This window comes from Malus sylvestris, chromosome 2, assembly GCF_916048215.2.
Source record: "Malus sylvestris chromosome 2, drMalSylv7.2, whole genome shotgun sequence".
In the NCBI taxonomy this organism is placed as follows: domain Eukaryota; kingdom Viridiplantae; phylum Streptophyta; class Magnoliopsida; order Rosales; family Rosaceae; genus Malus; species Malus sylvestris.
Window position 1 is genome coordinate 12,327,416 of NC_062261.1, and position 24,712 is coordinate 12,352,127.

General features: G+C 36.7%; 3 protein-coding genes across 4 annotated transcripts; 2 read left to right on the forward strand and 1 right to left on the reverse strand.

The window, feature by feature from the left end:
* Positions 1-824: 824 nt before the first annotated feature.
* LOC126592069 (NASP-related protein sim3-like) lies at positions 825-4,528 on the reverse strand. The gene is made up of 6 exons (XM_050257828.1): positions 4,140-4,528; positions 3,200-3,444; positions 2,192-2,398; positions 1,966-2,056; positions 1,547-1,820; positions 825-1,459 (listed from the first exon to the last, which is right to left on the reverse strand). Exons 1-6 carry the CDS (start codon positions 4,424-4,426, stop codon positions 1,127-1,129), a joined length of 1,437 nt encoding a protein of 478 aa, XP_050113785.1. The 5' UTR covers positions 4,427-4,528; the 3' UTR covers positions 825-1,126.
* Positions 4,529-4,675: 147 nt separating this feature from the next.
* Positions 4,676-5,300, forward strand: LOC126592101 (uncharacterized). The gene has a single exon (XM_050257862.1). It carries the CDS (start codon positions 4,706-4,708, stop codon positions 5,156-5,158), a length of 453 nt encoding a protein of 150 aa, XP_050113819.1. The 5' UTR covers positions 4,676-4,705; the 3' UTR covers positions 5,159-5,300.
* Positions 5,301-5,444: 144 nt separating this feature from the next.
* LOC126592079 (thioredoxin-like protein HCF164, chloroplastic) lies at positions 5,445-7,668 on the forward strand. 2 transcript variants are annotated; one of them, XR_007612598.1, is made up of 5 exons: positions 5,445-5,784; positions 6,204-6,422; positions 6,802-6,905; positions 7,034-7,373; positions 7,474-7,668. XR_007612598.1 is itself a non-coding variant. In XM_050257838.1 (4 exons), exons 1-4 carry the CDS (start codon positions 5,614-5,616, stop codon positions 7,314-7,316), a joined length of 777 nt encoding a protein of 258 aa, XP_050113795.1. In that variant the 5' UTR covers positions 5,445-5,613; the 3' UTR covers positions 7,317-7,668. The 2 variants fall into 2 exon arrangements, 1 of the variants encoding a protein (XP_050113795.1); XM_050257838.1 differs by having other exon boundaries at positions 7,034-7,668.
* Positions 7,669-24,712: the final 17,044 nt, after the last annotated feature.

The window sequence follows — 24,712 nt, forward strand, 5'->3', positions numbered from 1 at the left end:
TTAAAATCATATGCTTTTTTGATATTGAAAAAAAAAAAACTAACAAAAAGTAAAAAAAAAAATTTAATTTTAATGAAAAATAACAAATAAAAGTTTAACGAATAGTATCAGAGAATGGTAAAAATGTAGTTTTTCGTTAAAAATGAACAGTACCGAAAGTGTTTTGTTAAAACTTCTTAAAACAAACCATGAAAGGTGATTTCGACTAAATTGAAAACCCGTGCCGGTTGGCCTGGTTCGGGAAAATTGAAAACCAGAAACAAACTGATTGTTTCTTGAAAAAAAAACAAAAGAAAAAGTATTTTATAATAAAAACGAAATTTTCAGGCCAGTTCAGTTGGTTTGACTGATTAGCCGGTTCTTTGCCCGCTACTAGTTGCGCAGCGGGACAATCGTTAAGAGTTTTAGGTCCAAACTTTCCGGTTCGGTACAATGTACGTCCCACTTAGTAATACTACTTTTATATAAGATTTAATCGTTACAAGGATCAGTTAATCCTTATATGTAAGATCTAAATGTTGATTTTCTAGATCACTCAGTGCTATGTACCATGAAAGAAAAATTGCAGAATTTTCATTTCGTTCTCCTTTTAACTTTTCTCGAGTACATTAGATAGAAGGGTAATGCTAGGATGACCAAAATTTTAAACTAAATTTTGTAAACCAAATGATAATTTACCCGGATACGAACAATACTGGCTAAATTCGCCCATCTATTCATGAACTTGTAACAACTTTTTTCTTCAGTAAATAGACATGATAAATTCTGAAGACGAAACCCTAAGTAAATGGAGCTTGCAAGATTATGATCAACCAGGAAGAACGTTGAAAAAAGAGCATTTCTAGAACTTTGATTAGTATGAGAAAGAGATGGTATGCTAACCTTCCAACTTGTACATTACCATTTCTTCGAAATCGAACACAAACCAGCATGAACTTTAGTCGAATGGAAACACGGGCAGTGAGCAGTTCATAATCTCAAATCTAAATAGCAAGGTCTATCATCACACAAAAATCTACAAGTCAGCTTAAACTTCAATAGGAATTACTTCGCATATAATACTAGAATCCAGAATCTAACCAAGATTTCTCAATTCTGTCCATACATTTACCGGAATCCATGACCTTCACGACGCGTTGCCCTCACCCTTATCTTCCGATGAATCCAAAGCAGGTTTCTTCGATGCGCTTGATTCTCCCGAGCCTGCGTTCATCAACACTCGCTTGACTCCTCTTCCCACCACACCAAGATGTGTGACTCCAGAAGCTCCATTCGTATGAGCAGTAGAAACAGTTGGGGAGTCGAAGCCTCCATTGTTGTCAGCAGTTCCCATCCTTGAAGAGCTCACCACTGCTGAAGATTCACTTTTCTCAGTCCCTTTTGCCTTGGCAGATGCTAATCCCAGAATCTCAGCAAGAATGGATTTTGAGTTTGACGCCAACTGTTGCAGATCTTCAAGCTACAAGCTCGAGAATACAAAAATCAGAAAATATAAGCCTGAATGTTTTCTAATTTTAAAATTAAGGTTGAAAATATTATTAGAGACCTTCTTTTCCAGATCTCCAGAGAGTTCAGTTAGTGTTTCAATCTCTGCCTGTTTATCCGTCACAATACTATCAGACTCGGTAACATTTGAGGAGAGCGCGACACCAGGCTCCAATATAGAAGCAGACGGCGATGTTGTGGACTCCGAGAAACTCCTTGATTCAAGCATGAGACGCCGCACACGAGACCTGCAGGTTGATATAGCCTTCTGGCAATACGGAATGGCTTCCTCAGGCTTAGAACCAATCTCTAGACACAAACATATTCGAAAATTTCTGAATTCTCCAGTTAAGGTCGTGAGTCCCTTACCCAGTGGGAATGGGGGAAACCCAAATAAAATAAAACAAAAATATAGAAAAGGATCTGTTATTAGTAACAGTTATGAACTCAAAGGCTGTACGTCGATCTTGAAAAGGATACAGTTCAGCTATACGTCGGCTATCAGGCTCAACCAACCGCTCCAAAATGGAAAGTGCTTTCTGGTAGTCACTGAGAGAAGTTTCAATGTCCTCTACAAGGAGACACAATGTAAAGCCAAATAAGATGTTTTCAGAAGAAATGCAACAAAAAATTATAGTGAAGTTCAAGAATCTCTTCGATTACGATATACAGATCTCAATTCAACTAAACTGAGTACATAACATACCTCTTTCCAATGCAACTTCTGCCAAAGCTGATAATATGTCCACCTTCTCCATTGTGTCAGCCGGGTGTTTTTCAACAATAGCTCTTGCAACATCTAGCATTTTCCATGCCAAATCAAGGTCAGTTTCATCTTCATCTGCATCTGCTTCAGCCAGGTCCGCATCATCGCTATTCTCACCATCTTCATCCTGGTCTTTTCCACCAGAAACTGCATCAGAAAAGGAAATGAACTGTTAAACTTCATAATGCAATGATAACAAAAATGATAAGATATCCTCAATAATCAGTTTTTGGACAGAAAGTATCATCCGATACAATCTGCGTATACCTAAACTTATGTCCTTATATCCTTCTCAGCTATTTAGACTCTATTTCTCCATATCTTCCTTTGAATTTACTGTCACATGAGTTTCTTAAACACACTAAATGACTATCTAAAACAATGACAATATGATGTTACGTTTCCTCAAATATCTAAACCAGAAGACATGACAAACACAAACACAGGATAGAAGTTTAGATTTTTTCTAACGGTTGATCAATGTGCAAAACAGTGTCTCTTGACAGATTTTGTTATCCCTACACTAAAATACGATATGAGACTCATGATCTGTTCCCAAACAGAAGGGATAACTCATTTGATTTTCCTATGGATTTGAAGTCAAAGAGTTGGAGTGGAGCAGATCTGTGTGAGCACCTACGGTGCCACCGGGGAGACGTAGACACAGTATCTCATGCGTATTAACAGTAGTCAACGATGCCAATTTTTACAGGAGTACATGACTAGAATCTCATTACATTATATGTGATGAAGATATCATATTCATACATGTGCAACATTTATGCAAAAAACAAAGAGCTACATTGAATGGCTTTTACTTTTAGTTAAGATGGTTTGGAATTCAATGCTCTATCATTCATAAATGTTCATGATTGGCTTCCAATAGAAATTCATAAGAGAAATGTTCTATTCAACAATTATACTCAACTAGAATCACAAATGACATACCACCATCATCAGCTGCTCCCTCCTGATTACTCAAACCTGCATCCTGTTCGGCATTACATGAAACAGAAGCTGTGGAAGATTCACCATTTACACTATTCTTAGCAGATTCTTGCTGTGACTGGCCCTCCTTCTTGGGTACAGTACCCAATGGATCAGTCTCCTCTTGAGCTTTGTAAAGCAATGCACATCCATATTTATAGTACGCATTGACACACTGAGGAGCAAGTTCACCAAAATGTGCAACCCTGGATTTATTGACATAATCAATAGTAATTACTAATTAGCATACCTAGTGCGCTTCGGAAAAAGAGGAGCACCTAAGAAAAGCACACAGGCAATCTGCAAATTAACTAATGCAGATTTTATGAGAGTACAAATAATAACAAAAATTTAATGACAACGTGAATATGAAAGATATGCAGTGGTTAAACAAATGCAATACAATATAACAGAGTCTAAGACCTTAACTAATGTATCTTGCGAATATGTAAATTTTTTAAGCCATGGTTAAACAAATGCAAGCCATGGTTAAACAAATGCAATACGATATAACAGGGCAAAGAAATTGGACTCCAACAAATGCACAGTTTGGCAACTAAATTGTTGTATTAGCAGGGCTCAACAGCACAATACAAAATTTTGATAATATGAAAATGCGTATACCGGCACACTGGCTTGACTAACGAAAGCAATGCAAATTGAAAAAGAATAATTCAAATTGTACAATCCCTACAGAGTCTAACACCTTAACCGACGGCAACGCAACAAATCAAAACTGACCTAAAGTTAGGGTTTATGAGGGAAGCAAAATCCAAGAAATATTAACAAAAGCAACAATATTTACAGCATCACATACACCCGAAATACTCAATTTCTAAGAAAACACGAAGAATGTTAAGTAAGGCAAGCAAAGAAAATCAGGGAAATAAAAAACCCTAACCTGATTTCCAAGGCACGGCTGAAGCACTCGGTGGCTTCGCCGTAATCAGAGTCCTTGACCGCCTTGGAGCCCTTCTCAATCAGCTCGTTGGCGAACTCGAGCGACTTTTCACGATCTCCATCGGAGCTGACAGCTGAAGCTTCCGCGCTGTCGTTGTTGCAAGTGGACTCGGCGCCTCCCTGAGCTACCTCCGTGATGGTGGCCTCGTTCGACCTCTGTGCCTCCAGCTCGGCGGTTTGGGTTAGGGTTTCGCTCGCCGACGCCGACGCTGATGCTTCTTCTACCATCGTTTCAAAAACCCTCTCTTTCTTGGCGCAAAAACGTAGAGAACTCGATGAGAAAAAAACCCCCGAATTTCGTAGAGGGAAAATGAAAATGAAAATGAAAATGAAAATGAAAATGAAACCTCGTTTTTGTCTTTTATGAACCTCGAAACGGAGCATTTTGTTGCGTTCTGGGGGCGGTTCACAGTGACAAGGGTACATTCGTCATTTAAAAATGTGCTCGAGGATTTAGTTAGTTAGCGTGTGGTATCAAAATTCGCAAAATTTTCAGAGAGGAAAGACATGGCTGCGAGAGCTTCAGTACTCGCTCTCCACCCGGAGCGCAATGCCCACCGCAGCTCCTCCTCCTCCCCGGCGCACGTTCCGAAGCCTACGCCGCCGAGTGGACTCGCATTATCCGGGCGGAGACAGCTGGCGCTGTCGCTGACGTGGACGGCGGCGATTGCGGCTGTGGGTGCAAAGGAGGCGAAGGCGGAGGACATCGGGCTGTTTGGGCTGAGGAGGAAGGTGAAGGAGGTGGAGAAGGAGGCGGAGGTGATAGTGAAGGAAGGGATTGAGGCGGCGGAGAAGGGGCTGGAATCGGCGGAGCTGGGGATTGAAACGGCGGAGGAAGGGGTGGAAGCGGCGTTGAGCTTCGGGGGGTTGGCGCAGGCTGGAGCGGTGGCGGGAGCGGAGGTTGTGGGGGTTTTGGTGGCAACTTCGGTTGTGAGTGGGATTCTGGGGCCGGAGAGTTAGTTAGAAATCGTTAATAGAAATTTCGATTTCATTTGTATTTGTTTCTAATTTGTCTGTGTGAAATCTGGATTGATGGGGTTGGACTGTAAGTTGTAAACTTGAAGTATTTAATTGCGAGCTAATGAAGGAGAATTATTGCTAATTATGCATGTAATTACACGACGATGGTGGATTTCGTGAGGCTCTGCGTTTGGCAATTTGTAGGGCATTTGTATGTGCCACGACGACAGATGAGGAGCACCACTGCTTTCATAAAAATCGTAATAAAACCAAAAAGTCGTTAAAGAGTGACGATCTCGTACTCAACTAAAGATGGCGCCAAAATCCAAATTCCTTTCACGCTAACTAAAGAAGTAATCATACGCAAACTATGATATAATATTTTGATTGAACCAAGATCGATAGGCTTACTGCAAATTACAAAAGAACGTTGGCAGATTATCTGCAAATTACAAATGGCTCGTGTGGCTTCGAACCCAGTTGGCTTCCATAGATTCCGGCCATGTTTCCAAACTCCTCTACTCCCCCGCTACGTTAAACCCTCTATCCACTTCCCAAACCACCACCGCCGATTTCCGACCGTTTCTTGCCAGCAAACCCCCAATCCATCCGACCCCTCCACGACGGTACGCTCTCTCTTTCCCTCCAAAATCTCCCATCTTTCTCGCGTAAACCAGTATTTGCACGACTGTAAATTGTTCCCTTTTCAATAATTTGAATGTTTCCCGATTTATCCTTTCTGGGTTTCAGCTGTGAAGCTCAAAGTTGTTGTTTTGATGCAGAAAGTTGGAATTTCAGGATTATAGAATTTCCGTGATTTCCACATTTATATGAAATATAGGATTTGGGCAACCGAAAATAGTTATTATCTTGATAAGATTCTTTTTTTTTTTTGGTAAAACTTCCCTAAATTATCCTGCATGTCTTTGGTTTCGTTAATCGTTGCGTATCTGAATCGTTGTTGGCTCAATTTCTTGTTCGAAGAGTTTTTCGAGTTGAATTTACCATGTGATTGGTGCTGTGTTCATCAACTATTCTGATTCAGGAGAAGTCGGTTGTTGAGCCAGGCCCTGGCAGTGATAGCAGCAGTCAAGCTACGAGTTCCTCTACGACCTCTGGCCCTCCGGAATTTCCAAACAAGAATACCAACAGGCAAGTAGCGGTGGTTTCCACTCTTGCAGCTCTGGCACTTTTCTTATCAGCAAGGCTCGATTTTGGTGTTTCTTTGAAGGACCTCTCCGTTGCGGCATTACCTTATGAAGAGGTTCGTTCGATTTGCCATTCCCTTTTTACTCTGCCTAGCTTAACAGGTGTTGTGTAGAGGTATGTAGGCGGTTGTGATGAGCATGATTGAGAACCTAGACAAGTATATACCCTCAAACAATAACATAGATGTTTAAGTACAAACGAACCATTTCAGTGCTGAGGTTCAGACCTTATTCCGCAATGAATTGTAATTTGTAACGGGATTTTTATGCTCTAACTCGGAGAACGTAGTAATTTGAACATACGATCACTCTAATTGCCTTGTCTTGAGTCATCTAATTTGTGTTTTCCAGCATGTACATGTGTGTTAATGAATCTAGACATGATCTTCAATGTGAATAGTTTCTTACGATCTTCTGTAATTTATCGCTGATTAGGCTCTTTCAAACGGGAAGCCTACTGTTGTTGAGTTCTATGCCGATTGGTGTGAAGTATGCAGGGAATTAGCTCCAGATGTCTATAAAGTTGAGCAGAAGTATAAGTATGATCTTCAAGTTCTAACTTTTTATTACTTCAAATTTGCATCCCTACTAGAACGCTTCACAGTTTCTTCTTTTAAAGTAGATCTACTATTATTTTTCATTATTCACCAATTATTAATGTACGCAGGGGTCGTGTAAATTTTGTTATGCTGAACGTAGACAACACAAAGTGGGAACAGGAGCTTGATGAGTTTGGTGTTGAGGGAATTCCACACTTTGCGTTCCTAGATAAAGCGGGAAACGAAGAGGGTAACGTAGTAGGCAGGCTTCCAGAGAAGTACCTGCTTGAAAATGTGGACGCTCTTGCCCGTGGAGAAGCCTCCATACCTCACGCTCGTGTAGTGGGGCAGTTTTCAAGTGCCGAGGCCAGAAAGGTTCACCAAGTTTCTGATGCAAGAAGTCACGGATAGGTGCTCGCTAATTTTGGAGTAGAACCCATTAATTTGTTGGAGGAATTACGTATAAAGGTAATGAGTATCCACCTTGTGGGTTATTCGATACAGTAACACTGCATGTCTTTGCATTTAAGGTGGGACTGAATCTCGATAGTCCTCGATCGACCTGCAGGATAAACATCGCAAAATGATATTGGTTAGCGGTCCTGTTCATATGCCTCCTGTAAGTTATTTGACCTACTCTTGCGACTCATAGATCTCGAATTTTACTTCAATTGTAAAGTCCCGTAGAGGAAGGGAGTCCTTGTATTGCAACTTCATTACTTTGCTAAGAAATATTTCGTAATACATACCTTTCTTGAATGAATTCTTAGAGGAGCTTCTCTACCTGTGGGAATGAGTATTTTGATGGTTTTGGACACCCCATAAAGCACAACTACTAGATTGATGGTTTTGATAACAACTAAGATCCTGATAACAAATCGCAATTATTTGATACATATTAACGACTAAGTGATCTACAATTTGATTGATTTTTTTAACAAAGATGTATTTGAAACGACAATTAAGAAAACCAGCGGCGTCTACTATGATTGAGAAATTGTTGATCACAACCGAGTTGAAGAACCCTGTTATCATATGGAAGCAAGTGTCGAACGAGGAGCTACTGAGAACCATGATCCAAGTGATGAGGAACATGGAAAAAGTTGCAATAGACACCAGAGGAGAGATCAACAAACTTTGCAGTGTTACTTAGGAGTTGCAGACAAAGCTGGAGACAAAGTTTTCTATCTGTCTCATCAAGTAAGCAATACCAAGTCTACCGCCGAGAGACCCAAGCCTATATATCATCAAGGGAGGGACTATATATTGTACGACGGTTCACGGATGAATTTTGATTGATTTTGAATGTGGTACATTGAATAAATAAACTGACCCTTGAATGAATTTTTGCAGTCTTCGATCAATTTGTTCTACGTATAATTTAATTGGGGTGTTTAACAACTAATAATTACGTGACTTAATCATATCAATGCTCCCGGAAAGCGTATGTTAAATCACACATTGTCTACGCATCACAATGACTCGTCTTGCCCGGCTAACTGAAACTAGTGTCTGAAATTCTTTCGTGTGTGTTGTAAACTAAACCAAAAACCAACCAAGGATTTCAGAGTTCCTCCAATATAGGAGTACCTCTTTAACAACGGAAACTTTATGGATTACCAACAAATACAAGAGAACTCACAAACACAAAGTGTTCTCAAGTATACAAATTTATGCCTCTCAAAAACTCTCACACACAAAACTCTATCCCACATCCATCTATTTATACTAATAGATGTCATAGGTTTACACAAAGTCCCTAGAATATAGGAAACCAAATCCTATACTAAAACCAAATCCTAAACCAACTAGGAAACACGAATCCAAATATCTGGCATCCAAGATATCCTAATCCTTGTTTGATTCTTGTTTTAGTTTAGGCATGATTTAATGCCAAATCCAACAATCTCCACCTTGGCATGAAATCCATAACGAGGCATCAAACAACTTTCGTTGCTCCACCATATCGCAAGATCAAACTTGCTTCAACTGCACCAAATTCAAGCAGTGCTCGAACTTTGCTGTATTAACCACCTTTGTCAACATGTTAGCTTGATTATATTCTGTAGCAACCTTTTTTAGACGAATCTCACCTTCAGCTACCACTTCTTTCACAAAATGATATCATACATCAATGTACTTAGTCCTAGCATGATGTACCTGATATCTGGCCAAATAAATGGCACTTTGGCTGTCACAATATACATCCAACTTGTGTTGTTCTACACCTGAATCTCCTAACAACCCCAGTGTCCACATTGCTTTTTTGATAGCTTCAGCGATTGCCATGCATTCTGTTTTTGTGGTTGATAGTGCCACCGTTGGTTGTAATATTGATCTCTAGCATATAGGGCCCTTTGCCATAGTAAACACATACCCAGTTGTCGATCTTCTCTTGTCTAAGTCTCTAGCAAAGTTTGAGTTCGCATATCCAATTGAGAACTTATAAATTCCTTCATCACATCTTTCAAAACAAATACATTTGTCCCTCGTTCCAAGTAAATACCCTAGTATCCACTTAGCAGCATTCCAATGCTTTCTTCTATAATTATGCATGAATCTACTAACAATTCCAGCTGCGTGTGCTATATTAGGACGAGTACACACCATAGCATACATTAATCTTCCAACCAAATTAGCGTATGGAATATCGTCCATCTTCATCTTTTCTTCATCAGTTTTGGGACATTGTTGATTGCTCAACTTGAAGTGAGCACTTAATGGAGTTCTTATAGGCTTAGTGACTTTTGTTACTCCAAACTTTTGTAACAACTTCTCAAGATATTGCTTCTGAGACAAACATAATAAACATTTTTTGTTTATCCCTTGTGATCTCCATTCCCAATATTTTCTTGGCTTCACCGAGATCCTTCATTTCGAACTCCTTTCTCATTTGCTCCTTCAACTTTTCTATCTCTGAAATATTGCTTAAGGCTATGAGCATGTCGTCCATATAGATTAACAAGTACACAAACAAACCATCTTTCAACTTCTTGTGATAAACACAATGATCATAGTGACTTCTTGTATAGTCTTGACCCTTCATAAACTTGTCAAATCTTAAATACCACTGCCTGGTCAACTGCTTCAAACCATAAAGAGATTTTCTAAGCTTACAAACCAATCTTTCTTTGCCCTTCACTTGATACCCCTCGGGTTGTCTCATATAAATCTCTTCATCCAAATTACCATGAAGGAATGCAGTATTCATGTCTAGCTGTACCAATTCAAGGTTGAATTGTGCAACTAGGGCAAGCAATTTTCGAATGGATGAGTGCTTAACCACAGGAGAAAAAAAATCTCATTGTAATATATTCCCTCATTCTGAGCATATTCTTTAGCCACTACCCTAGCTTTAAATCTTACCAAGCTCTTGTCATCCACTCCATCTTTTTTTGCATAAACCCATTTGCAGCCAGTTGCTTTCCTTCCTCTAAGCAGCTTCACCAATTCTCAAGTCTTATTTTTGTGAAGGGAGAACATTTCATCGTCCATTGTAACATGCCATTTACTCTATTCTTCATAAATTACTACTTCTTCAAAATTAGTGGGAATTTCAGCCTCAATTACTAGCAATGCATATACCATGCATGCAATACAATCTTTATATCTCGCAGGTAAGGATATGTCTTTTTTTCCCTTCCTTTTGGTTATGTAATCATCTTGTATCTTAAGTTCTTCTGATGGTGTTTCTTCTTCGTGATCACTTTGTTTATGTTCAAGTTGATCACCTTGTCTTTCTTCTTCCACAACTTCTTTACTTAGCTGTGAATTCACAATTACTTGTTCCCCAAGCTCCACCATCTGAACATTCCTTCAATTTCATGTGATTTTCATCGAATGTCACATCTTTATTTACTATAATCTTGTTCAACTCGGGACACCAAAGTTTAAAGCCTTTCACACCACTATTGAATCCCATAAAGACAGTTTTCTTGACTTGTGGATCCAGTTTGTTTTCCTTCACATGAAAGTAGGCATTGCATCCAAACACTTGTAGCTTATCGTAGTCCTGAGCTGGTTCTCCAAACCACACTTCAATGCGTGTTCTACCCTCCAATGTTGTTGATGGTAGTCGATTAAGCACGTGGCATGCATAGCTCAAAGCTTCTACCCAAAATCTCGTTGGTAGCTTTGCTTGAGATAGCATGCAACGAACTTTCTCGAGCAAAGTCCTATTTAGTCTATCTGCAATCCCATTCTGCTATGAAGTATGTCTAACACTGAAATGTCGAGTAATCCTTTCATTTTTACACACTTTAAAGAAGGGATCAGAGGTATATTCCCCTCCACTGTCACTTCTCAGTATCTTAATCTTCTTTCTAGTCTTGTTTTCCACCATGTTCTTCTTTTAGGAAGATGTTAAGAACCTCGTCCTTTTGTTTCATCATATATATCCATGATATGTGAGAGTAGTCATCAATAAAAAATACAAACCATCTTTTTCCACCTAAAGAAGCATTCTTTGCAAGCCCCCAAACATCAGAGTGAACATAGTCCAAAATCCCTTTTGTTTGATTAACAGTTGAGCCAAATTTCACATTTGCTTGTTTGCCAAGAATGCAGTGCTCACATAACTCTATCTTTCCAGTTTTTGCTCATTTTAAACACCTTTGCTTGATCAATCCTTGCAATGCTTTTTCTCCTACATGTCCTAACCTCATGTGCCATAATGCAGACAAGTCACTTTTATCACTTTGCACTTCATCAGTTACCATAGCCATTCCATTTTCCAAAGTCTTTCCTTGTAGCATATAAAGTAAGCCATTTTGAGGCATTTTCATTATGACAAGTGCTCATTTAGCAACTTTGAGCATGTTGTTATCAGAGTAAAACTTGTAGCCTTGTGACTCAAGAGTGCCTAGTGAGATCAAATTTTTCTTTAGATTTGGGATGTACCTTACACAATGCAATTCTTGAATCACACCATCATGATTCATGATGCTTGATCCTGATGCTTCTAGTTCCTTGAGTTGTACACGGGTTATCATCTCCCATATACACAGTTCCATTCATAACTTTGAAGTTTGAAAACCAATGCCTTTGAGAAGTCATGTGATGAGTACAACCTATGTCGAGCACCCATACTTTCATATAATCCACAGTGCTCGATGCAGTTAGGGCATAGACAAATTCCTCATCCTCAACTTCAACCATATTTGCTTCTAAGTCGTCATTCTTCTTTTTAGTCTTTTCTTTGATTTTAGGAATGGTTCTAAGTCGTCATTCTTCTTTTTAGTCTTTTCTTTGATTTTAGGGCAGTCCTTCTTCCAGTGTCCTTTTTATGACAAAAAGCACACTCATCTTTGTCCAAGAACTTCCTATTCTTTGAGACTCCTCTAGTATGAGACCTACTATTTTTCTTGTACGAACCTTTCTTTTCTTTCGATCTCCTTCTCACCATCAAAGCTTCAAAGTTATTCCTTTCTTGCATGTCAAGGTGTCTCACCTCATGATTTAGAAGAGCACTTAAGATTTCATCATACTTAATTGTCTCCCTAGCATAAATCTAAGTAGTCACGAAAGGCTCATTGGATTCAGGCACTAAGTTCATCAAGATCAAGGCATTGTCTTCATCTTTGATTATCTCTTCAAGATTTGCCAGTTTAGCTAGAAGCTTGTTGAACTCTTCTAGATGGCCAATCATCTTCGTGCCCTCTTTGTACTAGAACCTGCATAACTTGCTCTTAAGATGCAGTCGATTCTCTGCATTCTTCTTCATATATTTTGTCTCCAATGCAACCCACAATTCCTTCGTAGAAGTTATGTTCATCACACCACACTTTTGTTGCTTTCCCAAGCATAGCCGAATTGTAGGACATGCATGAGCATTCAATCTTTCCCATTCTTTTTTTTTCATCGAAAATGGCATGTCTCCTAACACAACAACCAAACCTTGTTGTATTAGGACATCTCAAACCTCACATTGCCACATAGCAAAGTTGTTCGTTCCATCAAATTTCTCAATTTTAAACCTAGCACTCTGAACCATCGTCTTGGTTCTACTAGTGCTAGACTTTTCTTCAACATCATCACCACTGGTAGAATCACCAGTCTTCGTCATTGCTTGATAGTCATAACCCACGTAAGAACTTAAGCTCCTGATACCACTTGTTGTAAACTAAACCAAAAACCAATCAAGCAATAAACAAAACACAACGATTTCAAAGTTCCTCCAATATAGGAGGACCTCTCTAACAATGGAAGCTTTATTGATTACCAACAAATACAAGAGAACTCACAAACACAAAGTGTTCTCAAGTATACAAACTTATGCCTCTCAAAAACTCTCACATACAAAACTCTATCCCACATCCATCTATTTATACTAATAGATGTCATAGGTTTACACAAAGTCCCTAGAATATAGGAAACCAAATCCTATACTAAAACCAAATCCTAAACCAACTAGGAAACACAAATCCAAATATTTTGCGTCCAAGATATCCTAATCCTTATTTGATTCTTGTTTTAGTTTAGGCATGATTTAATGCCAAATTCAACAATGTGACCATTATTACATGTGATATTATCAATCTACTTATAGTTTAATACATGTATTATCTATTAATAATATATCAAAGATTCACGAAACATCAAACTTCATTCCCATTTATAATATAACATGTGGATTAGAAAGATTGATAGAAACAAAAGGTAAACCAAATCTCTAATTGCATTAGATGGTAAAATGGTAAACCAATCAGGAGTAGATTGGATTTGTTGTCATAGGACTCCCCCCGCTCAACTATTCTAAAAGAACTTGAAACCAGGACCTTAGTTTGATTTTTCCTAGACAAGGCAATTACAATTTATACGTTAAAAATAATTCCAATTATATCATATACTTTCCTGCTACTTGTTGGATTCTTTGCTATGATTGCTATCACCATTGATTCTCTGATTAATAGAGGTTTAAATTTTCTTGTTATAAAAACAGAACAAGATGTAATTTGACATCATATCCCAACACAAAGCTGTATTTGACTTCTCAAACACATCGTTGGCAAATGGCAATCAAACTGCAGTTGCTTTTGTTTTGCATGGTCCTTGTTGCCCTCTTGCCTCTTACTGAATGTAAGTATATAACTTCATCCATGATTAGATTTAATAAATAATTTATCAGATTTAGTGGCTTGAATAAACAAATAGATGCAAACTTCATACATATACATAGTCATGAAGAAAATTTATCCTTTCCAATAAAACTTGTAGGATTGTTAGTGATATGGAAGTTGTCATCTATTATATTTCTTTCTCAAAGGACATTAAATTCTATGAGTTATTTGAACTTTACTTCTTTCGTTTACGGGGTATAATTTTAAGTATTTTCTTTTTTCACTGGAAATTATAAACAGGTAATGGAAACAACTTTGATGTTCCTAGCAACAAGAAGAGTAATGTGGTCGAGAATTCAATGGTGAAAGGTGATGAAACTGTGAATATCTGGGCCAGCAAACTGGAGCTATGCTCACAAAGTTGTTCGCCAAATCAGATTCAAAAATGTTGGTGTTGTGCATTTAACCATGAGTGCTGGAGGTCTCTAAAAGAATGTCAACAAGTCTGTGACCCGCACAAATTAAATGTTAAACCCTAAACCCGTAAAGGGAAGATAATCCATGTATTGCACAATTTTATTAAGAAAATAATTTGAATATCAACGTCAAGAACCACATATTTCATCAACAATGTTGTTTTAATTTTTTTATACAAGCATATCTTTTTTCTACACAACTATAACTATTGTTTTTTTTTTTTTTTATAAATACAAGTAGATGTTGAGGAATAAGGATTATCAAACACCAAATGAGTAAATTGATAAAGCCGACTATACTAAATTGTTCTTATTTCTTTTACAAGCGATAATCTACACTAAACTTATCTAAATTACGAAAAGAAAATTTAAACTTAAATTTAGAGGGAATAGCATATTGCTCTAACCAACTAAACTCATTACAACTGAGTTGCATACTTGCATATGACCGTTAGATTGGTAAAATCCAAAGAAACTGAAACTGAGATTACTTGCCCAAAAAAAAAAAAAACAATTAGCCAATTAATATCTTTCCAATTGAATAAACTGACCTAAAACTTCTTGTTATAAAAACCTAACAGTAATATTTTACTTCGTATCACCACAAAGTTGTCTCTGCTTCCTCCAACATACAAATCAATGGAGACTGGTAAAGCAATCAAAATGCAGTTGGCTACAATTTGCATTATCTTCATAAGTCTCGTGGCTCTTACCGAAGGTGCGTATATCTCCATGCCTATTAAATAACCATTCACTAACCCTCTTGGTTTTTACATAATTTAGCTTTATTAATTTATTTTTGCATGTAACAATATAAGCAGGCAATAATGGCAACGATGGCGTTGCTGAGAAAAGTGATGCAGTTTATCAGAATTTAAGGGAGAGAGATGATATTGTGAATAATATCCCGGACCGCGGCCGCCGACTAACATTTTGCAGGGAAGAATGTAAAAAGGCTACAGGACTGGAATGCTGGTGTTGCGCCTTTCACCATGTTTGCTATCCAACTCGGGAAGAATATAATGAAAACTGTCGCCTCTTAGCCCCTGCCCCTACTCCTAGCTACTAGCTAGCTAGGCTAACTGATTATCACAGATAGACTATATTATTGTATTATTGATGCATTTTGCTTAGTTTTGAATGTGGTACAATAAATAAAAAAATAATTTTGCGTGCGTCCTTATGAAGACTTTTATTTTGTACGAATCTTCCATTATTATATTCGTATACTTCAATTTGTAGGGACGTTGTTAGCTTAATTGATTAAGAATATTTGTCTTTGTATTCGAGATTTTATGTTCCAATCCCACATCTTTCAACATTGATTGTATCAAAATAATAATAATTAGGTGCCGAACAAGCCATTCTATGTTTGTACTTCAATAAGGGTGTTGTTAGCTCAATTGATTAAAAATATTTGTCTTTGTATTCAAGATTTTGTGTTCCAATCTCACATCTTTCAATATCGATTTTATCTAAATAATAATAATTGGGTGTCAAACAAGCGATTAAGTGACTATACAGTTTTATATCTTATTGCATAAAAAAGATTTGTTCGTCTGAGGGGGGGGGAGGTCGGGATTTTCCATTTCTCCTAGGCAACTTGCTACCGTTGGAGGTGAGTTTCGTTGGGAAAGAGTGTTTGATATTTATCAACAATCAATGATATATATATATATATATATATATATATATATAGGAATAAATTTGAATATGCGAATAAATAATAAATTGCAACTAAATATATTGACAGAGTATGAATGAAACAAAAGTAATATCAAACAGATAAAATGACATCGAGGCTTGTGTAATGCAATGTCTTTAAGACATAATTTCGTCCCTACCTTGTGCTTGTATTTCAATAGATGTCTGCTTCACTAGGATTTAAGCATCTAAGTCAAGATCCTAGCACCAAAAAACATGACTTCTGACAAATGTCTTTGTGGTTTTCTCATACTGATAGAATTTGGTAAAATTCATAGGAAGAATAATTTATATTTCATAAATGCAATGCAGATGGATAAATATATAATGTACATATGCTTGTTCGCAACATGTACGAATTTGGGATGCATGTTCTGGGAGGCATCTGCTCAGAAGGATGCGTTGCTCTTAGTACTCTTTCGTCCTCTCGGACTTCATCCAAAAGGATGAGTTTGTTGATTTAAAAAATAAATAATTGATTCTGAATTAATAAAATAATTCAATATTAGATTTAATATTAGAGCCCAAGCCCAAAGCCCATATTAATTAAATATATATTAATTTATATATAATTATCACACCCCAAAGCCCAAATCCAAGGTGTCCAATTTCGCTCTCTATGGTCCATCTTTCCATTCACTTGGTAAGAGAGACAAAGTATTACAAAGTGTGAGAAACTTTTAGTGATGAGCAATGTGAGACAATGAGATAGAATGAGATTTCTACTCAAAGACTCCAACAAATGGTCCATCTGCCGAAGAAAGACCACCAATGTAGTTGCTCTTATGGAGAGGAACCTCACAAAGAAAATGAGCACATAAGGTTTGAGCGTTACATGAAGAAGTAGGAGCCGTCGGCGATCAAGTACGATAAGAAGACTGGCCAGTTGGTGTCTTAGGCTATCTCCAACCGATTTGGCCAGTGGGCCATAGGGCTAAAAATAGCTCGAAATGACACGAAAACCGTTTCCAACCGAGAGCTAGGCCAAAGGGCTTGTGGGCCCCACCAGGCCAAAACCACCAAATCAGGCTAGCGGGCTTGCTATTTCTAGCCAGTCAGCCAACCTGATGAGCCCAACCCACATTTTTTTTTTGGACGAATTGTTTTTTTTTTTTAATTCTAATTTTTTCCTACACCATTTCTCACATATTTTTCACCATTCCATACTATCTTATCTCATTTTATTTCAATTCTTCACATTCTATTCTCTTCCAATAATCTTTCCTTTAATTTTTTCAATAATTTTCAAATGGTCACCTCTTTCAATAATCTTCCAATATCTCCGAAAATCTTATTTTAATATGGTAGTTTAAATTTAATTAACTATATTAATTCAATTAAAATAATAAATTATGTTTGCCCTATGGCTTTTTGGCCCCCTCGGTTGGAGATGGTTTTTTTGTCACAGGGCTATGTTTGGCATATGGTCCTTTGGCCCCTTCGGTTGGAGATGGTATGAAATATGACCTAACACTGTTCATTAAAATATAATTTCTTGAAGGGCTATAGGGCTAAAGAGAGCCGTCTAGCCCTCCTTCGGTTGGAGATGGCCTTACTTTGAGAATGCTGATGATTATGAGACTAAATCATCGACTAAGGGGTCATCATATGACAACGAGATTGATAAGGGGTCCTCCAAGCACGAAGAAACCTACGGTGAGGAAGAGACCGCCGATGAGTCAAATCTCATCTTTCATGCAAGGGATTTCTAGGAAAAGGCTGAAAATTGCGGAAAGGCCGTAACAAGGTGTTCAATTTGCTTTTATGATCGTAGCTGCTGGGTCAATGGAGGTTTTTGCTTGGATCATTGCGACAAGCTTCGTCCTCCAGCATTGGCTCCTAGTCCGACCATCACCTTCTAACTCTTTACATGCAAACACCTGATGATAATAATTGTGGCAGTTCTATGTTATTGGTTGTATTGCTCTTTGGAGTGTTAAGTAATGAAATATTGGTTTTCTTGGTATTTTAATAGCTGGTGGAGTTGTTATTTGAGTTTCAAAACTAGTTAACATTCTTCATATAACAATTTATCCTTTACGTTGGATTTTGGTTAATAGACTGTGATCATTGTTAATTCCTGTAAAGGGTTGAGATTAAAAGATTAGGCAAGATTAGGAGAAAGTTGATTAGGAGAAAAGTAAATTGTGATCATCATTACTCTGTACTTTCAAGATGCGACTAATAATTTGATATAGGGAGAAAAAATAAAAGGAAAAATTAGTATACTTTCCTTAGTTACTAATGCTCATTGACTAAAACCTTATTAGTTTTCAGATTTTGATCCAAGTCAATAGCATTAATGTAATAATGAATTTACATGTCGGTTACATAATTTTTTTAAATAAAAATTAATAATTGATTTATAATTTTAATACTCCTACATTTATTAAACTCCTAACTAATTTTCAATTCAAAACATTTCCAAAATAAGTAAATAAATTAGAATAAGTTTGTACCCATTAGCTTTTTTTTTAAAATGTTTTCAAATTTTTAATCTTGTATGTTGTCACAGCCCGTCCCGGAATTTTAATTTCAAGGACGTGAAATGACCAATGTGACCTTAAACGGGATTAAGGTGTGTAAATGTATGACATTTGTTTTACTCTAAGATCCTAAACTAGGGTTAGATTTATATTTGTATGTGTTAAATTGTGTTTGGACTTAGGTAGGGCCTCCTACCCTCAAAACACTCCCTAAAACCCGTAATCTTTCTTCTCTCTTCTTCCTTCATTTCAGACTCTCTCTCACTCTCTCTCTTACTCTCGAACTCACGGCAAACACCAAGAACAACCACAATTCTACACGAACGTCCAATCTAAGATCACCATCGTGATCTTGGGAACTTCACGAGCACGGGGGTACAAGTTTCAGGTGAGTTCTATTTCAAAAACCCTAGTTTCAAATCACCCCGTGGATTTGCACTGTTCACAAACTTTAAGATGGCCGTGTTTTAGGTTAAACAAAGCTCACAGTGAGCTTAAGGAGGTCACGAGGAGGCTCGGAGTGCCTCGTTTGAACAAAATGGACGTCGGGATCGTTGGGTTCGAGTTTGGCCGAATTTGAGGAATTTTGGAAGGTATGATCTTGTTGTTTTTAGACCTTAAAAACCTTCCAACGTGATAGTAGGTGTTTAGGGCTTCAATTTGGTATAAGGTACGAAAAATTTGGATGAAAAACGAAGGAGAATAGCAAGTTTGAAATTTTTCCAGAAACCGGCGAACAGTCGCCGGCGACCGGCGAATCGCCGGAGAAGACAGGGAATATTCCGTCAGTTTTGACGGAATATGCTAACGGCGTTGACTGACGCCGTTAATAATTAACGGAATATGCTAGTATTTAACGGAATATTCCCTAACTGCCGTTTACTGTGCCGTCAGTGTGTACGACACGTGGCCGCGCGTGGGGGCGCATAGGTCCGTGCCACGTCAGGCGCGTGGGGGCGCGTGAGGACTCCAAAAATTATTTTAAAAATATGGGGATGTTCCTGAGGTTGTGTAGGTCACAGTGGTATATTCATATACCCAATTTGAGCAATATTTGAGGAGTTATTAGCTAAGAATTAGGTTATGCGTTAAATAACGTTAATTCGGTTATTTCTCGTATAGGCGAGGCTTGTACGAACGTTGGGCATGACTAAGGGAGGCTCAGGGACTTTCGACACGTCGATGTATTCTGTGAGTGGGCAGTTTTGTTTTCCGTATATATATATACTTGACGTTTTCCCAGAAATTGAATTAGAATGAAATTATGTTTTAAATGAAAGGTATATAAAATTATATGAAAACGTGAATTGAAAGGTCATGCATAGAAGTATATGAAATATATATGGAAATGTAAATCGAATTGCCATGCATGAAATGATATGAATCAAATGAGATGAATTGTTATATGATGCATATGAATGAATGGTGCGGCGGACGCACAGATGAGTATCAGGTGAGTATTTAATTACTGTTATGATGATGTTGATATATATTGAGCTCAAATCCTGCACCATGGTTTAGTGCTTATAGTATTCACCGCATCGCACGCTCGCCTTGGATCCAAGTAGATGCTGGTCGCACAGTCCACGCGGAGTGGGTGCGACGGGCCAGTCGAAGAGTGTTAGTGAGATTTCGACTGGTGGGTGACCTTAGATTATGTGCATAGATGATTGATGAGAAAGCACTAGAGCGTAACTTGTGTGCAGAAGGCCGGACAGGTCACAGAGGTGACTCCGGTAGAGTGAGAGTGATAGATTTTGAGCTCTAGGTTCAACCGTACATGGCTATTAGAGGGCCTCCGGTTGATTACTTCTTGCACCTGATATGATTATTGTTGATGCATCCATACTTAACTGTTGAATTAGACATGGCATGGCATGATTGATAAAGAAAAATGTTGAGATAGTAAAAATGAAGTTTGAGAATATATATGTATATTTATATTTTACATTTCTGGGAAAGTATACAGGTTTTACGGAGAGGGGTTACAACGTTTTGAGAAATGTTTGGATTTGGAAAAGAATTGTTTTACTGACCCACTCAATTTTGGTTTTGCGGCCCTCCAGGTTCAGGAATCACAAAGGTGTGGTGACTACGAGGAATTCGACGGTGTTCTGACAGATTGTACAAAATTAGGACTCACCTTCGGGTGTATCAACTTATAAATTGTATCTTAAAGCTTTCGTACTGTGCAAATGGTTACGTCACTCTCACGTGACGGCCAGCATGCCCTCCTTCGGGACGGGGTGTGTCATATGTACCCATTCATGTAATTTTTTCAAATTTTTAATCTTAAAATGTACTCATTCTTAAATATACCAATTTGTTATATGTAAAATGTACCCTTTATATATATATATATATATATATATATATAGTCTATTCAATTTTTTTTTAATCCATTTTTAAACTTATATGGGTACATTTTTTTTCTTTGATTTGAGAATGTATCCATGTCAAGTTTAATCGAAGAAATTTACTAATGTTATTAAGCCTAATATCATTTTTTTTGTTGTGATTTTGAAGAATGTACCCATGTTTTGGTATAATAATTTTTTGATTAATTTTGATGAATGTACCCATGTTTATATATACACACACAATAGTATATTTATATCTTAATATTTTTAATCCCACAAATTATGGTTTTTCATTTAAAATCTCATTAATATAAACAACTATAAATTTCAATTTTTAATTTTAAAAATATAGTAACATATATAGAAATAAATTATCACAATAATTTCAGGGACTTCGATCAAAAATTGAAAACCAACAAAGTTTCAGTCAAAGAATATTTATAATTAAGAACCGCATCCAAAGTCTTTCAAAAAAAAAAAGAAGATAAATACAACATGCATTGGAGATTTAGAGTAGCTCAAGGTGACGGCACTTTTGGCCTGTGTGATCATCAACTAATTACATCTACACTTTCAGGAACATATGTATCACTGAAGGGATTTTAAATTTGACTCAGTCATTCTTCAATATACTGTAAAAATGTAGAGTAGTTATACATGACATCGGTATTATTTGTAATCAAAGTTATATATGTCTTTGGATATTTCTCTAGGGTTAAAAGTGGAAGGCCATGCCATATTTAGATGATACAAAAGTTATATTTAGCTCTAAAATTGACTTAAACTCTTTCTTATGTATAAGAGTTAACAGTCAAATTTAACTTCGTATGCATTGGAAATTTTACAATTTGCAACACTGGCCTAGTGGATGGGGACGAAATCCAGACCCATATTTCACACGGCCCATCTTGAGTTCGATTCTTAGCTAGTAAATCACACGATGGTAGCTATGGGGAGGCTGAAATGCCTTTGTAAGTCTTTTAGGCTCCTGAAAGGGTGGACTGTCATGACGAAGTCACCAGCTGATCCATTTTTCAAAAAAAAAAAAGAAAAAAGATTTTATAACCTTTACATTTTCTATTTTGAATTGGAGATAGCCTTAGCAAATCTCAAAAATGTCATTTTACTCTAAAAAAATAACTTTGCAATCCAAAGTGTAATTTTCATTTTAAAATTTAGAAAGTTTAAAGTGCATAATTAATTTTTTAAGAGTGTCAATAACTTCTTCTGAAAAAACACAAGTATTTAATCAAACCACATCAATCAAAGTTTTAAAATGCATGGTGTAAAAAAAGTTACAAAATGCACAAATATCTTATAACGCACATTATATTTGGTAAAACTATAAATATTTCAAATATGCATATGTATGTGTTTTTTATGACGTTTCCAAAAGTATAGCGTTATTATTAAATTTTAAATCTCCTTTTAAAATTTATTTAGTTTCAAAAATACCACACATTCTGAAGCTTTGAGAAGAAATTGCTATAAAAGTCTAAGAATTTGATTGTGACTCATACAACAACACAGATATTCTCTCTCATACATAGGTGGTAATGGCAATGGCAACAACCAACGTTAGCAAAGTCTCATTGGCACTTTCTTGCATTGTCTGCATAATTCTCTTAGCAGCTCAAGTTGAATGTGCACCTTTTTTTTTTTCCACACCAATATCGTTCAAAATTTGACAACCATTATTTTGAAGTCGATTTTTTCCCAACAGTTTTGCTTAATTAAAATTTAATTGTTGTTTTTTGCAATATAAACTTGAACAGGCAATGAAGGCACTCATCCTACCAACAGCAGTAACAGTGCTACCGATAAACATCAGCTTTCATGCAAAGGGTTTCTAGGAAAAGACTGCAAAATGCGGAAAGACCGTAACAAGATGTGCGATTTGCTTTTATGATCGTAGCTGCTGGGTCGATGGATTTGATTGCTTGGATCATTGCGACAAGGTTCGTCCTCCAGCACCGGCTCCTACTCCGACCGTCACCTTCTAACTCTTTACATGTAAGCACCTGATGATAATATCTAAACAATAATAAGAGTTGTGGAAATTCAGTCTTATACATTGTTGGGTGTATTGCACTTTTGAGTTTCGCGTAATGAATAAAGATATTGGTTTTCATGGTATTTTTATGGAGTGTCTAGCCACATTTTGGGGAAGAAATTTGGTTAGTAGATTGTGTTAGAAAATTAAATATTAAATAATTTAATTTTATAATTGTGTCTGTTAAAAGGTGGGATCAATTAAGAGTTGGGACTGGGTATAGGTGTGACTGGTTAATTTTGATATATACATGATGTAACTCTTTGTGAATGTTAAAAGGTGGGACTAAACTCGTCCTTGATGATAATCGAATCTAAACCTTTCATTTATAAGTGAAGAGGAATATCACTAGATCGTAGTACTAAGTGGCTTGAGGAGATTAATTTTGGATAACCGAGAGTAATGTGATGCATGAATCCTTAATCCTAATACAATGAGCCTAGTACTTATGATGATTCTTATATAACCCTAGTACATGGAATATTATAAAAGCCAAAACTACTTTCTAACGCAATAACTATCATAATTTAATATTTGCCAGACAATTTTACCGGACGAAATCGAAACTTTGGTCGGGCAACATTGTTTTTTTTTTTTTTTTGGTTGAGTCGGGCAATAATGGTTAATATTTCGGTTTTTGTCAGAGACTTTAAGCGACAAAAGCCTTCGTCGGGCAAAGCTAAGGGAAAAAATTGGCACGTCTTAAAGTTTTGTTGAGCAAAACAATAAGTAAGAAAAATAAAGGGAGTTGTTATTAGCACTCCAAAAATCTTATTTGACATTCCAAACTTTCAATAATTAGAAAGAAAACTACATTTGTGAAGAGTTTAGAATGAGATTTTTGGAGTGCTACTAACAGTTCCCAAAATAAATGCAATACAGTTATACTAAAAACTAAACCTTTTGTGGGAAAAAAATGTTTCGTCAAGCAAAAAAATAAAATTTAAAAAATAAAAACAATACAACTAACTAAAAAACTAAACCTTCTGCAACACTAAAATTAAAAAAAATAAAAGCAATACAGTTAAACTGAAATACAAAACCTTGTGCGATGAAAAGTTTCATCGGGCAAAAAAAATAAAACAAAAAACTAAAAGCAATACAATAAACTAAAAAACTAACCTTACCCGATGAAAATTAATTTAAAAAAAAAATCAATTTAGCACAAATAAATGAAAGACTTACTTCGTTGATTTTGCACTCTGACAACTAAATTTCAACTATCCAACCATTACACTTGTTTGAACATAGTATGAGATCGCATACGCCAAAAATCATTTAGGGATTAAATAACAGGAATAAATCTTTCGACAGTTAAAAATGTATCATTAATGATTTAACGGGCTACTTTAGATCTGATTTTGATGACTTTAAAAATGTGCTCATTGAGAGTAAAACCACAAACTCATATTATTTGATGGTCTTGATCTTTTAATTGTTTGAAAATAAATAAAATTTCAATAATTTTTTTATTTTTTTGTGTTTGCCTGACGAAATATACCTATTCGTTAGGCAAACTTAACATTTTTATCAGGCAAAAGCACTATATTCATCGGGAAAAACTTTCAAATTCCCACTTTTTTCCCAAAAATTCAAAATTTTCCCTATATTAAAAGGTTTATTTGACGAAAATTTGTACTATTCGTGGGGCAAAGGTGTTTCCCACCAAT

Coding starts and splice junctions, on each gene's coding strand:
- LOC126592069 (XM_050257828.1), bottom strand. CDS start 4,426: ATGGTAGAAGAAGCATCAGCGTCGGCGTCGGCGAGCGAAACCCTAACC. Junction 2,057..2,191: donor AGAAGTTGCATTGGAAAGAG/GTATGTTATGTA, acceptor GTCTCCTTGTAG/AGGACATTGAAACTTCTCTC. Junction 1,460..1,546: donor CTGGAGATCTGGAAAAGAAG/GTCTCTAATAAT, acceptor TCGAGCTTGTAG/CTTGAAGATCTGCAACAGTT.
- LOC126592101 (XM_050257862.1), top strand. CDS start 4,706: ATGGCTGCGAGAGCTTCAGTACTCGCTCTCCACCCGGAGCGCAATGCC.
- LOC126592079 (XM_050257838.1), top strand. CDS start 5,614: ATGGCTCGTGTGGCTTCGAACCCAGTTGGCTTCCATAGATTCCGGCCA. Junction 5,785..6,203: donor CATCCGACCCCTCCACGACG/GTACGCTCTCTC, acceptor ATTCTGATTCAG/GAGAAGTCGGTTGTTGAGCC. Junction 6,423..6,801: donor CGGCATTACCTTATGAAGAG/GTTCGTTCGATT, acceptor ATCGCTGATTAG/GCTCTTTCAAACGGGAAGCC.